The sequence below is a fragment of the Trachurus trachurus genome (genome assembly GCF_905171665.1).
Source record: "Trachurus trachurus genome assembly, chromosome: 1".
Classification (NCBI taxonomy): Eukaryota; Metazoa; Chordata; class Actinopteri; order Carangiformes; family Carangidae; genus Trachurus; species Trachurus trachurus.
In genome coordinates this window covers 4576705-4593540 of record NC_139891.1, presented here as the reverse complement: position 1 = coordinate 4593540, position 16836 = coordinate 4576705, and the positions used below count along the sequence as shown (strand labels likewise).

The following is a 16836-nucleotide window of genomic DNA, read 5'->3' as shown; positions in this document are numbered from 1 at the left end:
TAAAAGTTTTGTCAGTGTTGTTTTAATAACAACATACACGGTATGTGCCAGTGAGCTTGGCAAGTGGGGGGGGGGGGGAATATACCACATTACAGACTGTGTTCCCAGAGGTATTTATTTAAATCCTTAGTGAATGTCACTTAGATCTTATTGTTATCCAGAGTCACAATGTAGCTGCGTTTACTTTAAAGCTTCATAACTGAGGTCATATAACAGCATGCATCCCACACAAAGGCAGCACTACCATCTGAAAACAATCACAGGACAAGCTAGTTGTGCAGCCATAGCAGCTTTTCTTCTATCTAAAGCAGAGAGAGAGAGACACAGAGTGTGCTCAGAAAACCCTGATGGCCTCCATGCGCTGATGGGAGCGCAGGAAGCGAGGGAAGGAGTCTTTGGCCATCAGACTGTAGATCCTCTGCTGCGCGTCCTTGAACGTGTCAGCAGATGGAGAGTCCATGGCGCTGAACAGAGACTCACGGGTCTCAGCGTCCAGGTTTACCTAAGAGGGGGAAAGCAAGTTATCAAAAGAAGCTCTGGAGTTTAAATCTACTCTTCATCCTTTCATGTGTTAAATTGTCCCTCACTATCATTTTTTTTTTTAACAATATTTTTTATTGAAATTTCAAATGCATTTCAAACTCAACATTAAAAGTACAAACATTTTCACCCATATCCCCTCGAACAGACAAAAAAATAAAATAAAAAAGCAAATGGATAGTGACTAATGGAGTAAATTAAATAAATAAATAAGAATAAAATGGGACAAAAATAATTAAATTAAATTAAATTAAATTAAAGGCAGGATCATTTCATAACCTGTTATTCAGACAGTGTTATCTGTTTCATTGGTCAGGAATGACATAAATGATTCCCTCACTATCATTTCTCTGTGGTCATCTTATCTCACACTCTCCACCAACCTCCTGCTGAGCATCAGGGTTGATAAACTGGCCGTAGATGCTGCTGGCCTTGAGTTTCTGCAGGTTTGAAGGTGAAACCCTGTAGTCCTCACAGGCCAGCCAGAACTCAAGGTTCTCCTCACTGAACTCTGAACGCAGAAACTCACGAAATGCCTGCAGACCACCTGGAGGAGCCAGAGAGGGCAAACGAGAATGTGAGAAGAATGAAAACGTGGAAGAGAAACCATAAAAGGTCATGGTTACATTATTAAGACTTTATTATAGATGTACCTATGTTTAAATGTAGTTGTAAGATGTGAATATGCATGCCTCTGAAAACCTGAATATACATTCCACATGTAATGGGTGAGTATCATCAACAGTTAGGTGAGACTATGTCACTTTTGAGCAGCCAATGTGCAGACACATGACATTTCATAGTCATAATGGAGAATGTTCAATGTTGTATAATAGAAACAGAGGTAGAGAAGACTCATTAAGTCAAACAACTGAGTGTTACCCATCAATAATAAGCTACTTAACACCAGCAAATCATGCAGGATTATATTGAATTGAGCAAACGTTTTTTAATTGTAATTTTTACAATTTTTAATTATAAGAATTTTAATTGTAAGAAGATGGGTGTATTATCTCTTCTTTTAAAGGATCACATTGTATCATTAATATTAACAATATTTGATTGCCCAGGGCTTTTTGGTCAGGTAGGAGTAAATATTGTAAATTTAAAAAAATTCAAGTAAGTAAACATTCAGTCACTCTATTTATAATTACATTTTTTATGTATAAATGTAAATGATCTTTCTTTGAAACACTTTCCTCATACTGTTCTCAAATTTCAATAAGTTTAAGTAATTGACAGCAGGCAGTGTGAGTTGTCATAGCGGGAACAACAGAAAGGCACAGGTGTCAGTCATAACATCAGCAATGTCTGTGCTCCATTCAGGCAGCCCATGCAGGGAGCTGTGACAGACACCGTGTACAAGACTAAGGACCTTGACACCGAAGCAGCTAAATGGCATCCAGCCATCGGTCGTTTTATTATTATTTACAGCTGTGTTTTCCCTACTGTGACATGTGGAGAGGCTTGGTGTGTGAGCTTCTTTTATGTTAAGAACTGACATCAGATAAATAAAAACTAATAACAGGAAAACTGTCTTACTCTTGCTGCTTAGTAGAGTTTCCAGGTCCTGGAGAGTTTTTACATCCTGGACCCTGAGAATAGAGACAGAAACAGTCAACCGGAGTGACATAATCCATCTTTCCCATTGTTTCAAAAACAGACCCTGTTTAAGCCTTGTAGCAAAAGTAATTCTTTCCATCTTAAAAATGTTATAAATGATGTCAAACCACCACTCATCCACTGTAGGTTTTTCTAGTTTTATCAACTTCCTTGTTATAGCTTTTCTAGAAGCGGCACTTAGAATCTGAAATAAGTATTTGTCATTAGAGGAGACATTTTCTGATGGTAAAACTCCTAAATATAAAAGTAATGTCTGCCTGGAATACTTTTTGCAAAATGTTGTAGACCTCCTGCCAGAAAGGCAACAATATTGAACAAGCCCAAAATATGTGAAAATGATTTGCCTCAAGGCATCCACATTGTCTCCAACATATAGATGAACTGGAATAATGTCTTTTTTGAGCTGGAGTGATGAAAAATCTAATTAGGTTTTCGAACAAAACTTTTTTTTCTCCGAACTCTCCCATTTCTGTTTTACATGCAATGAACTACCATTAATTTGTTGTAAACCCCTATAGAGTCTTGAGATGTTTTTTTGGCCTGGGCCTGAAACATATGCATCCATAAATATACTTTTAGTAGAATGTTATCCCATTGCTCTTGTTTAATCTCTTTCCTTATTTGTTCAACATGGTGACGAACCTGTAAGGATCTAAAGAAGTCATCATTATTTAGACCAAATTGTCTCTTTAGGTTTTGAAAACGGTTCACTGACCCCTTACACAAAAATGTACAATATGTTAGTCCATGAGTTTTCCAGGCCTGGAATCTTGCATCCAAATTTTTAGGCATGAAATCTGGATCAAATGCACACCATCTCAGTATTTTTATCGCCTCTTTCAAATTCTTTTTAGTAATTACCCTTAAGTGGTAAACGTTGACAGGGATTTTACCACTTACTATGACATACAGGTTTCAGGTATGCTTACTTGTGTTTGTGGTGCGCGTCAGCCAGATGGCTTAACTTCACCCGCATCCCTTTTGCCCTGAAACACACAGAGACACAACGAATAACATCAGGCCCTGCACAAAACACTTCATGACACAAACCCCTTAGCTATAGCTTATTTACACACAAAACATGACTGTGTTCAATACTTACTTCACCAGACATGAGGTGGGCAGGGCGGAGAGTCCCTTACACATGCTGCTCTGAGGTCTCACAAAACCAGCAAAGGGGGAAATGAACAGACTAAGCGATGTTTGATGGCTGCCTTTAATTTATTCTGTGTTTTCTTCCATCAGTGGAACAGCCAGACTGCACTGAGCTGACCTTTTATAGTCTACCTAGGTGCTGCTATCTGATATGTCAGTCTTCTCTCAAACCAACAGGTGCAGCGGCGATGAATAGACATGAAAGCAGCTGAATGACACAGGTGGCGTATGTACACACAGGTCAGTCAACAGAATGATACAAAACAAGCCAGCGTTAGGAACAGGAAAATGAAAGCAAAGAGACCCTGGACTTTGTGTGTGGTCAGGGATCATTAAGAGAGCCGGGGGTTGTGACGTAAACAGAAGCAGCGGCGGTGTTGGGAGTGTTTATCACAGCAGGGCAAAGTGATGAGGGAGCAGCAGGTGGGTTGGTATAGCATCACTCATCGTCTGCAGGCTGGAGAGTGTGTCTCACATTGATGGACAAGATAGGACCAAATAAAGTGAACAAGGTCCTTAAATCCTGTACCACAGCAACAACAGTGTTTATTTCACTTCCACTTTTCTCTACTTGTTTTCATGGTTTATCTGAAACCTCATCTAGTCACAGCTGAAAGGGACTGAGTGGGGTATGATCTGTCAAGTGTAAACCTTACTGATGAAATCAAACCACTTTGAGGCAGAAAGAATAAGTATGGTCTTAATCACTGTCTTTTACTGTCTTATTTCTTCCTTTTCCTTTTAAATGGACAATATGTTTTTCTGTTCTTAAAGGGATAGTAGCATTTTTTTTAAAGTGGGGTTGTATGATCTACAAATAGCCCCTAAGAACTTTAATTGCAGTAGAAGACTCTCTGCACTCCTCCCGTTAGCAACGCCAGCCCATAGCCCTGCCCAGAGATTTACAACATACATTGTTGTGAATGGACCCAAAGAAACGGCCTATTTTCGTGGCCTAAAAGAGGTTTTATCTGAAAAAAAAATACACAGTTCCATTGTTCACTATAATACAATTTTTTTCCAGCCCCTCAAAGTGCAGGAAAAACACAGTTTTTATTTGGACCTAACCAACTGTTGATCGGCGGGCGCTAACCCTGGGCGGAGGGATACGTGAGTTGGTTAGGTCCAAATAAGGGCTATGGGCTGGCGTTGCTAACGGGAGGAGTGCAGAGAGTCTTCTACTGCAATTAAAGTACTTAGGGGCTATTTGTAGATCATACAACCCCACTTTAAAAAAAATGCTACTATCCCTTTAAGTTTAACTTCCTCTGTAAAGCACTTTGAATTGCCTGGTGTATGAATTTTGCCATACAATCTGCCTTCATGAGCTCAAAGGTGTGGGAAGAATTGATATTGTACAAAATAGTTTGATCTTTATTATGATTGTTATTGTTATTGTAATGTTTAAATCTTTCAATACAAATTCTGTTGAAGTCTGGATGGTGAACCTCCCACAGTGTCTTTTACTTTGTAGGCTAATCCGGAAGTGCTCCTTGGTGGTTTACACTGTAGCTTTGAAGTAGCCGACTATATTATATGAAATTTCATTTCGATTCGATTGTACTTCCGGGTATAATTAGTGTAAATGTATGCCAGTAACATGCACATGAGCTGGTTCTAAAAAGTCGTTTCCAGTCTCAACTTCCGGAAACGTTTTCTTCTCAGTCAGTCGCGCCGCGGACTGGACGGACCGGAGCGGCTGGTCTGAGGTCGGACACTCGGATGAAAGCTGACCGGCTCGATCACAGTGATCCACTGCGTCTTACCATGGGCTGGAGATAAACACCCGCAGAGTGAGTCACAAAATGGTCTCATAGTTTTTATTAATAGACTGAGACAGCGTCCTAGCGACGAGAGGACAGAGTTAAACTCGGCGGTGCATACACATACAGCAGTTTGTGTTGAAGCAGTCGCTCCTGAGCGCGCGCCGGTCAACCTGTATAATCATAATAACCTGTTATTTCGCCAAACACATGTTTTTGCTCCGCTGCACAGACCGTGTCGTGCATGTACAGGCCTGCAAGTCAGACGGGGCCACTCTGAAAAAAACGTCTCAACAACAACGACAGCCCCTGTTTATGTGTCATGAAGGAGGTCGACAGGTCGACAGGGACACAGCTGTATCTTATCTTATAATACAAACCAGACCATATCCTGCAGAGTTAAGTCATCTGGTTGATAGCTACAACTCAACTGTGGTTGGATTATTATGTTAGATAACCTCACCTCCATCCCCTGTGTTAACTTGTGGGACAAAATATCAGAAACTCCATGTAATAGGCTACCTGATATCTAGGGTTAACCAGGGTCTTGGAACAGTCCTGCCTTTACTTGAAAAGTTTACCACCTTCTCTGCGTAAACAGTGTCACAGCTCTTGTCAATCAGATTTATTTGTCTTTTTAATATTAGAGACAAACATAACAAACAAACACAAAATGTTGCTGGATGGCATCTTAATCAGAGAAGCTGAACATGTGCTGAATCTCATGATAATGAACTGTTGTTTGTGTAGGGTTGGCTGATCACTTTATGGTTTTTGGTGTTGTGTTCTTTTGTTCAGTTTCCATTGTTTTGTCTGTTTAACAATGCCTATTGTAAATGTTTGTTAATTCAAACAAAAAGTGATTAAAGGAGTGTCAGAAGAAACAGAGAAACCTACATCACTCTGTGAAACAGTAGGATGCTTCTATCACCTTTTATCTTGTTAACTAAACTGATTTTACACGTTGAGGTCTATTTTTCAGGTCTGTTTAAGGAACTATAGCCTCTGTGATCAAGTTATGAAAACGTGTTGTGGCACCAGACGGAGTTGCATGAAGTTAGCTGGGGTTAAAGGTTATTTAAAGATGCAAAATGTCTGGGGCTGTGGGATCCGGGATGAAAGTGTGGTATTTTTTTCCCGCATTGGATAATGCAGGCACACGGATTATACGTCAGCCTGCGCACGATTCACCAGCCACTGATATTGGATCCGTCATCCGTCAATCAAACGTCTGAGACACACACACACACACACGGAGCTCGGGCTCGCCCCAAGCTTTGAATATCCCGCCCGCTCGATAACGACCAATCAAATTCGTTTTCCTTACTCGGGTAAACTCGTGTTGCAGCTCGTGACAACTCGGCGCGACAAACAGGACAAACGGCCATTTCTGTACACCTTTAAGAAAGAAGAGTGTGAGAAAGAGAAAATACAATATCTCTGGTTCTGCTTTTGATAAACAAACTGCCCATCCAAACAGATGGTGGTATAGAAATGCAGTGCTAAATCCAGGGCCGTTGTGTAGGGGAGAAAGGTGAAGATAATTCTAGGGGCCCAGTGCCCAGTAGGGCCCACAAAAAACCCCAGTAGTCTAATCTTTGTATGACTGAATTATTCTGCATAAGACCCTGACTAATACTCATAGTAAATTAGCATCAAAACAAAGTTAATAAAACGTGATAATACGTACGTAGTCTAAGAAAAAAAGTGGAAAAGATAGGGGGCAGGGGCCCACTTTAGTATTCTTTCCGGGGGCCCAGAATTCCTAGCAACGGCCCTGGCTAAATCAGTGCTCTTTTCCCCCAGAAAGTTCAAAGTGAATGTTTGAACTCTTGACCATCATGTGTAAATAAGATAAATACACAATACAGTGTTTGAACTAACGCTTCTGTATCCTCTATGTACTGACTCAGAGAGGAAACAGGTATGGGAGACCGATGGACGTGGATCCCTCGGGCGCACTGCCAGGACAGCGAATCATCTGTTCGAGAACAAGCGAGACAGAAGAGGTGGGCCAAACTGTTTGACCAGCTGGACCTCAACAAAGATGGACGCATCGACATCTCTGAGCTGCGGACAGGGCTGGCAGGCAGAGGGCTCTCTAGAAGATCCCTGGAGCGGGTAGGACAGTAGAGCACCATGCAGCTGTATAGTAAAACTGTGTTAAGCAACACACACAAAGAGATGATGACAGATCTGACCAGCCAAGAGGGTGGGAGTGGTATATAATTTCTTGTTAGACAACCTTTGTTCAAACTTGTGTGTGTCTGTGTGATAGTGGGCGGTTGTGTGTGGGGATTTGTTAAAGTAGAAGACCTAATGATCACTCGTCTCATCTCCTCTCACACCAAACATAAAGGTCTGCAAGATCTTTTCAGGTTTTCCTTATGTAACAGCTCTGATCTGCCTTCTTGTTGTTTGTGCATCAGCAGCAGCCAAGAACATAAGCAGTTTAAAGGGATAGTTCAACATTTTGGCAAATTGGCCCATTGCCATAATCCCTATAGTCATAGCAGTAGGTTCGTTACCTTTAATTGTCGGTGCAACTATTTTTAGAACGGCGGAGCAGAGCCGTGAGCTGCTCAGAGCTACATTACAGAGGCTCATGGGATTTCTTGGTTTCCCTCATCAAACTAATCAAATACTACACATGAATTTGCCTCGAAAACAACTCTGTCTCGTAACGTTCCATTATGATCTCATAGCGTGGTGAATGTGCAGGTCACAACTTGTCCACAAGAGTGTTTTGTGGTTGTTGGATTGTGTATTTGATGAGGGAAACCAAGACATCCTGTTAGCCTCTGTAGTGTAGCTCTGAGCAGCTCGCGGCTCTGCTCCGCCGCTCTGAAAACAGCTTGCACTGACAATAAAAGGTAATAAACCTACTGCTAAAACTATAGGGATTATGGCAATGGGCCAATTTTCCAAAATGTTGAACTATCCCTTTAACTTTATAGTAATTTCACACTCAGTCAGTCTCTCTCCTCTCAGTCTGTTTGTTTTGGTGTGTGTGTGTGTGTGTGTGTGTGTGTGTGTGTGTGTGTGTGTGTGTGTGTGTGTGTGTGTGTGTGTGTGTGTGTGTGTGTGTGTGTGTTTGCCGCCATGAAGACTTCACTTCGGTCTGCCTCTCCCCTGTGTGTGTGTGTGTGTGTGTGTGTGGATAATGTTAAACACAGCATGCCGTCTATTTTAGGGCAAGGAGCAGGACTTTGTAAGATGAGAGTGGTAACCTTTCTCTCAGCCCGACACATGATCTCTTCACATTATAGATCTTTGTCCAAAATGTCAAACATTTCTACTGCTCCTTATTTGTGGAAAACAATTTCCATTTGTTATTTATTCATGCCACTCTCTTATGTGTAGTTTTATTTCCTGCAGCTCACAGGAGGGAAGCAGTGGGTTTGGATTATTGCTTAAAGCTGTCTTTAGATGATAATTGAGATCTGTTTTGTTTTGTTTTGGTTTCCACAACATTTGTTAAAAACAAAAATTGTATGTTTAAAACACATTTAAAATAATATTTTTCATATTTTTTAAATATTATAAATGAATTTGTATGTAATGATTTTATATCTCACAAGGTCCTTTAATTACAGCATGAAAACAGTTTGACCTTGAGTAATTAAGGAGACTTTGTATTTTTGTAACATTTGTGTAGTTTTCTAGACAAATAGATTAGATTAAACCAGACTGTACAATATTTTACACTTTTTTTATGTAGGTCATTTCCTAAATACACAACTTGCTGTAGCATTATTTAACCAACAGATGGCAAAGTAGAGGTTTGTTTGTAGACTGGAACCTTCAGTGTTATCTTGATCTTGTGGTGTTTGGCAGCTCTCGGGGTCACATTTGTACTGATAGACTCTGCAAATGTACTGTGTTGTACATAAGTAATCATAGACTGTGGTTACAGTAATCCAGTTGCATGATATGATGTCGGACGTTCCTAGTGTTAATTGGATGAAGTATATACAGTATGTGCCAGTCAGAAAGAAAAGCAAGCAGCTCTCACAACAGATACATTTCTTAACTTTGTTTCTTGTTTCTTTTTGTCATTGTTAGTTGTTACCTCTTTACATACAGCTACACACTCATTATTGCACATTTCTCTTTCCTCTTTGCATACAAAGACTAGATATCCACTGAACAGACACACATTCATTTTTCATTGACTTGGCCGTCTGTGTTTTCAGATTGTGGAGACCGGAGACACCAACCAGGATGGAGTCCTGGACTTTGAAGAGTTCACACAGTATCTCCGCACCCATGAAAAGCAGCTCAAACTCATGTTTAGCAAGCTGGACCGCAACAATGATGGTCAGTCAAAGTCACACTTGAAATTAATTGTATTATTACTTCACCGTCTTTATATTGAGGTAAAAAAAAATCTACATATTGTCATTTCTCATTGTTTGATTGGTGGGTATCTGCAGGACAGATAGATGCAGCAGAGATCCAGCACTGCCTACGCTCCATCGGTGTGAACATCAGCCATAAGGATGCCACCAGGATTCTGTCAAGGTAAGATGGCCACATCCCTGGGCTTTGGGTCCTGATACAGGATCCAGATACATTTAACTTTCTGAATGCCAAAGATGTGGAGCCTATATCAGGCTGGTAAACATCTACAAAATACAAGAAATTAAACTTTTATGTCTTGAAGATAACTTTACTTTTGCACACTTAGTTCCTGTGTTCAGTTGGATCAATGGTTGTGCTGCTGAATGCCTCTTCCCAGTAAACTGTTATGAATTCTCAACCCAACATCATTTTTACCATCTTTTTCTGTTTTCTGTTTGTTCTGCAGTATTGACAGGGACGGTAACATGACTATTGACTGGAATGAGTGGCGAGACCACTTCCTCTTTAATCCTCTCACAAATATGGAGGATGTGGCGCGCTACTGGAAACGTTCAATGGTGAGGTTATTAACGTACACATACCTTCAACAAGAAAAGAGTGTAGAGTTTTGTGTGCTGCTCAACTTTGTCTGTCTTCCTCTGTCCTGTCTTCTTCTTATGTTCATCTTATGAACTTTATTCCAACCGTTGCTTCAGTAGATGCTGGACATAGGTGAGCAGCTCACTGTCCCAGATGACTTTACAGAAGAGGAGAGGAAGTCTGGGTACGTGTGGCGGCAGCTGCTGGCCGGAGCCATGGCTGGCGCTGTGTCTCGGACCGGAACCGCCCCGCTGGACCGTCTCAAAGTCTTCAGGATGGTCAGTCAAGGACTCATTATGATATGGTCAGCCTGAACCAAGTGATCATACAGATGTTTCTGAGGATGTGTCCAGAGTTTCTGCCTCAGTCGGGCGTTGCTGCCTGCCTCACTCAAAGTCTGAACCTTCTCGGCAGGTTCACGGCTCGTCTGAGTTTAAAGGGAACGTGCTGAGCAGTTTTCAGGCGCTGCTGAAAGAAGGAGGCCCGTGGTCCATGTGGAGAGGCAACGGTATCAATGTGCTTAAAATTGCCCCAGAGACTGCCATCAAGTTCACCGCTTATGAACAGGTGGAGTAGACAGCAGCTTAGCTTTTAGCAGAAAGACTCCAGATAGTCACTGCTCTTAAAGGGATACTTCACCCAAAATCGAAAATTCACCAATTTTCTTTCTTTCAAAATTCTTTTTATTGAGTTTTCCTTGGATGCATTTAAACAGCGAATGTCAGGGCACAAAGGATTCACTTCAACACTTCAAAAAAACAATAAATAAAATAAATACATTTGTAAATATCAAAGTAAAAACAATGCCAAGATCATACAGAATCAAATCATACCAAAACAATGCAAGTTAAATAATATAACCATATGAAAGAAATAGAAAAAAAATCACCAATTTTCTACTCACGCCAAGCCAAGGAAGGGTTTGGAGGACTTTCGGAGTCATCAAAACGCTTTTGGAGTTCCGGGGATGGGGGGGTCAAATTAATTTTTTCCGAACAACTTTTTCATGTCGCGACTTCAGGACACTTGGGTCAGTACGGACGAGCAGTATGGAGGTATTTGAATGTTTCATACTGTGTGTTTTGGACGATTCAAAAGTGAACTCTATCCACCACCATTATATGAAAATCCGTTGCCAGCCGGACCCCCCCTGGAACTCCAAAAGTGTTTTGATAACTCTGAAAGTTCTCCAAACCCTTCCTTGACATGACGGTGAGAAAATTGGTGAATTATCAATTTTGGGTGAAATATCCCTTTTACCAGGAAACACTTAATAAAACCGTAGGAAAACCACAATATGTATCTTTTAAAGCTGGTTTTTGTATGGATTGAAAAAATTGACATGTTAAAGGGATACACCAACATTTTTTTTTTCGTGTCTTGCATCACTCCCGAGTCCATGACCAGCTGATAGACACCATCCTTTCGACTGTGCGTGCAGTAATAAGGGAGATACGGGCGTGTATCTAGTATCTAAGTGTATAGGTAGTGTTAGCCTGCCTCCACCTAAAGTCATCAGAGAAACTCTTCAGCAACCCAACAAAATTGTAAACAGCTGGTATTTAGACAAATGAACGACACACTGCTGATCTAAACGGCTACTTTCTCGCCTCAAAATGTTTGAAATGTCGATAAAGTGATATATTTACAGAGTTTAGAGCTAAAATGAAATCGGCTTCTGACTGCTGATTTCGGCTCGGGTAGGAGGCAGGCTAACACTACCTATACACTTCCAGCGTTTGAGCTAAGCTAATTAGCGGTGAGCCAGCTCTGCCCGTATCTCCCTTGTTACTGCACCACAGTCAAAAGGATGGTGTCTATCTGCTGGTCATGGACTCGGGAGTGAGGCAAGACACGGAAAAAAATGTTGGCGTATCCCTTTAATTAGGGAGCTTTAGCTCTGTTTTAACTTACGGTAACCCTGTCTCAAGTCTTAATGCTACACCTAAGTTGTAGTCTTAACACTCAATAGATTGAGACACGAGGATGGTGCCAAACGTCTCTGACTCTCAGCTAGAAAACAAATTAATTTATTTCCCAAAATGTCTTCAACTGTTTTAGCAACACTCATTAATCCTTTCCAATCACTTCCATGGAATAATAAATAGTTTATTCATGATCATGCCAATTTCTCTAATTATGTTTCCATTACACTTTCTGTTGCTCCCCAACACTGTGTAGATAAAGAACGTGATACGTGGACACAAGGAAACAAGAAGTCTGAGGATCCATGAGAGGTTTCTTGCCGGCAGCCTGGCCGGAGGTATTGCTCAGACAGCAGTCTACCCAATGGAGGTAATATCAGGGTAATAGACAAAAAAAATGGTCATACGGGAACGGGATTAGAAAAATATACAACCTGCCTTTATACTATGAGCAGTGAAATGATTGATTTCTTTGCTTCCTCTCATGTCTCTCCGGTTTGTTTTCCCTCCAGGTGCTGAAGACTCGTCTCACACTGAGAAAAACAGGCCAGTTCTCAGGAATAGCGGACTGTGCCAAACAGATCCTACAGAGGGAAGGTGTCTCAGCCTTCTACAAGGGCTATGTACCCAACCTGCTGGCTATTGTCCCGTATGCTGGCATTGACCTGGCTGTGTACGAGGTCAGTGAGACACAACAGCACTCAGCTCGCATAGCAATTATCACCATCAAGTGTTTATCATCCTATCACTCTACACACTCTTTTTACTCTCCAGACTCTGAAGTTCACGTGGCTGAACAGGAACAGAGGTCTAGCTGATCCAGGGGTCATGGTGCTGGTCGGCTGTGGGGCCGTCTCCAGCACCTGTGGACAGCTGGCGAGTTACCCACTGGCACTGATCCGCACCCGGATGCAGGCACTGGGTAAGGGTCGTACTACGTAGAATGAATACACAAGAAAAGAAATGCAATATAAAGTGTCTTAGTGCAGAGGCAACTTAAGCCCACGCAGGCGACAGTCGGAGCTGGAGGCTTCGCTGACTTATTCAGGGTTTTCCTCTAATTTGTTACCTGTTTTACAACTACAAAGAAGCTCTTTCAAGTAGAAAACTAATAAACTATGCATAAAGGACCATGCCACACTGCAAAAACTCAAAATCTTTCCAAGAATATTTGTCCTTTTTCTGGTCAAAATGTCTAATTTCTAGTCAAAACTAATCTCTTTCCACTTAAAATAAGACTCATCACCTAAAAATGAACTTGTTTTTAGATCATTTTCACTTGTTTCAAACAAATTTTCACTTAGAAAAATCTGCCAGTGAAAGCAAGTTTTTTGTGCTTGCTCCACTATCAGATTTTTCTACTTATTTCAAATGAAAATATACTTGAAAGAAGTAGAAAGTGTCTAAAAACAAGCTACTTTTTATGTGATGAGTCTTATATTAAGTATAATGAGATTTTTTTAGATTAGAAATGACATTTTGACTAGAAATAAGACAAATATTCTTGGTAAGATGTTTGAGTTTTTGCAGTGCAGTGATTTTTATCCTCAGTTCCCAATGCATACTAAAACATTGGTTTCATAACTCTGAGCCATTGGTTTCATTTCAGTTTGGCATGAGAACCAACTAGTCCAAAGTGAAAAACCAATAGGCTTTATGCACAGCTCTACTACTTCCTGAACTTAAAGCAGAAGTAAGTGATATATTTGTGTTAATATAAGTCTTAAATAGTTATATCTTCCGACAGCAATCACTTACATAGAGTGTTTGGTCTGAAACACAGGTCTCTCAGTCCCTCTGCTCTGCTCTGAGCCGAGGAGAAAACATTCATCGTATCCTACAGTTTTTATCCAATGAGGAGAGAGAACGGCATGCAGGGCTGTGTGTGCAGCCAAGGGACGCCGTGAATGTGGCGACGTAGGGACGAGGACTGTTATGGTGCGTTCAAGGAAACTCGTATTTTTCCGACCGTGAAGTCGTACCAGTTCGATCTGGTACGAGTTCACCGGTCGGAAGTTACGAGTGGCCGTTATAGTGACTTTCACCGGTAAAACAGGTCGGAAAAACACGAGTGGGTTGCCTGGAACGCTACAAAGTCGTAAGTTGTGACTTGAAGCTGTAATTTACGATTTCAAAAGCCTGCCTGGAACGTAGCATTAGCGAAAACGACCGGACCACTTACTTCTGCTTTAACAGGCTCCTTTACTTCCTGTCTTACATTATTGGACAAACGGATTAATCCAGGTGTGTCTGACCATTGTTGTGAGGTCAGACACACCTGGATTAATCAGTTTGTCCAATAATGTAAGACAGGAAACAAAGGAGCAGCATTAAGTTCAGGAAGTAGTGGAGCTGGGGAGCTGGAGCCAATCCCAGCTGATATAGGCTGAGGGTGGGGTACAGCTGACATGTAGAGATGAACAACCTCACTCACTCACATTCAAACCTGTGAGCAATTTAGAAACATTAAAGCAGAAGTAAGCGATCCGGTCGTTTTGGCTAATGCTGCGTTCCAGGCAGGCTTTTGAAACCGTAAATTACAGCTTCAAGTCACGACTTACGACTTTGTAGCGTTCCAGGCAACCCACTCGTGTTTTTCCGACCTGTTTTACTTGTGAAAGTCACTATAACGGCCACTCGTAACTTCCGACCAGTGAACTCGTACCAGATCGAACTGGTACGACTTCACAGGTCGGAAAAACACGAGTTACGAGTTGCCTTGAACGCACCATAACAGTCCTCGTCCCTACGTCACCGCTTCACGCGCATCCCTTGGCTGCACACACAGCCCTGCATGCCGTTCTCTCTCCTCATTGGATAAAAACTGTAGGATACGAGAAAAGTTTTCTCCTCGGCTCAGAGCAGAGCAGAGGGACTGACAGACCCGTGTCTCGGTCCAAACACTCTATGTAAGTGATTGCTGTCGGAAGATATAACTATTTAAGACTTATATTAACACAAAAATATCGCTTACTTCTGCTTTAATTAACTGTGCATGTATTTGTTCTGTGAGAGGAAGCTGAAGATCTCAACATGGACACTGTGAAAGGGATGAAGATTAAACGTAAAGTTAATAATGCGACTCTAATGTAAATGAATGATAAAGGCAACTAAATGTTTATTGTGAGTGTTGTGTCTTAACCAAGCATCAGGCCCCTCTCACAGTTAAATGAATGTAAACCAATGTGTGACCTCCATTCTTATTATATAAATGTTGGTCAGCTTTCTACTCCCACATCATCTGTATCTCCTCAGGAAGACCACATGATGTGGCTGAATACTGAGAGATTGTTTTGTCTCCAGTGTCACACTCAGGGAATAATAGGCATTTGAAATTTGTAGTAATAACAAACACCAGATTGTTTACCACATTTTTAAAGGAATGAGCTACAAAAGACAAAATCACGAGGATAGTCCATGAACAAATCAGGAGAAACCGATACTGTCCCGAGGGAATATGACCTCTTTTAGGTTAAGCACTGGATAACCACAGTGTGGCAGAGTTGGGCCTTTGTCTAGTGAGAAAGCTGAACTTTATACTGAAGCCTGTTGTGTCTGCTCAGCTTTAGAGAAAGGAGCCCCCAGACCCTCCATGTTGGCCTTGCTTCATAACATCGTGAGCCAGGAGGGCGTGGCTGGACTCTATAGAGGGATTTCCCCCAACCTGCTGAAAGTGATTCCTGCTGTCAGCGTGTCCTATGTCGTCTACGAATACACAAGGATAGTCCTGGGAGTGGACATTGAGGGTAGGAGGGCCGGGAAAGGGAAGGGGTAATAAAAACAATAGGTGATTTGGGGAGTGGCTTTTTTTTTTTATATCTCCAAGCAAGTTCAGCTCTGCAGTTGCATGAGGAAATGGGCCTTGAGAATGGAGAATAAACTATGACAGTCTCACACTGGGATGACTACACCTGAACGGGCAGCTGCTGTGGAGGAGTTACAAGTGTGATACAACAACGCACTGCAGCGCATGACAGCAGTTGCGTTAAAGCTAACCAATTAACCTGCTGCTGCTGCTGCTGCTGCTGCACTGGCTTGGACGGATGGACACGTGCATGAACTTGCCTGAAAACAAACAGGTAAAAAGGTGCAACCAAACCTGGAAACCATGTTACATTCCTACAGCATTATTCTTTCTCCTAGGTGATTTATAGAGAAGAGAAGGGACTGATAGGAGGATTGATCCGATTTCCTGTTCTCTAAGTGGATCCTGGAGTGGCTGCAGAAGTTACAGAGTCAGGATTTTGATTGACATGTCTGAAACAGATGCTACAAATTCTTAAGTACAGCGACACTTACCAAAAACACAGGAAGTAGTTGCTGAAATTATTTCTTGAAAGATCACATGGACACGACCGAAATGGAAAATGGTGAAAACAGGAAGAGATACCTCTCGTTCTTAGAAGTGTTACTACTGAGCAAAGCAATATACGTCCCTATCTTTTGTAAGAAGATAACTGCCAAAGCCATATCAAGACGCACAGAAGATTCAATTTAACCTTGTATGCACAATGCTTGTGTTATTTAAGTCTTTCTATACTGCAAAGTGTTTGTTTTCTGATGTTTGAAAAACACTAAAGGGTCCAGTGCCACATAGTATTTTCATAAACTGTATGAGCACAGTGTGCAGCTTTAACATTATAGTTAAGACATATTAGTCTGTATCATGAAACCATCAGCAATACCATTTAAAGTCAGTGAGTTATTTTTGTGATGTGTCTATATTTATTACGGAAAGTGCAAATGTATTCACGCATGACGCTACTTCTGTTAAATACATGCTTTTAGTTTCAACTGTAAGTCACACAGGTCAAAACTGAATAAAACCACTGCACTAATGCTGCGTCTCTGTCCTCATGAAAATATTGATGGGTGGTCACTCGGAT

The 16836-nt window shown here is 41.4% G+C and overlaps 2 protein-coding genes and 1 long non-coding RNA gene across 4 annotated transcripts in view; 1 reads left to right on the top strand and 2 right to left on the bottom strand.

Annotated features, from left to right (window-relative positions):
* Positions 1 to 16836, bottom strand: part of LOC310990425 — a 167479-nt gene that overhangs the window by 133049 nt on the left and 17594 nt on the right. The window lies entirely within an intron of this gene.
* On the bottom strand, positions 335 to 3309 carry LOC310993546 (regulator of G-protein signaling 5; the record flags this gene model as incomplete). Its single annotated transcript, XM_083981930.1, has 5 exons — positions 335 to 502; positions 924 to 1087; positions 2083 to 2135; positions 3093 to 3149; positions 3266 to 3309. The coding sequence occupies 5 exons, from the start codon at positions 3307 to 3309 to the stop codon at positions 335 to 337; spliced, it is 486 nt and encodes a 161-aa protein (XP_083838056.1).
* Positions 7001 to 16771, top strand: LOC310993530 (mitochondrial adenyl nucleotide antiporter SLC25A24-like; the record flags this gene model as incomplete). Of its 2 annotated transcripts, XM_083981910.1 has the most annotated exons (11): positions 7001 to 7202; positions 9278 to 9401; positions 9518 to 9605; positions 9892 to 10003; positions 10145 to 10303; positions 10440 to 10592; positions 12207 to 12320; positions 12463 to 12630; positions 12725 to 12872; positions 15514 to 15696; positions 16094 to 16771. In XM_083981910.1, the coding sequence occupies exons 1-11, from the start codon at positions 7008 to 7010 to the stop codon at positions 16102 to 16104; spliced, it is 1455 nt and encodes a 484-aa protein (XP_083838036.1). In that variant the 5' UTR covers positions 7001 to 7007. The 2 variants fall into 2 exon arrangements, with proteins under 2 accessions (XP_083838036.1, XP_083838035.1); XM_083981909.1 differs by lacking the exon at positions 16094 to 16771 and having other exon boundaries at positions 15514 to 15725.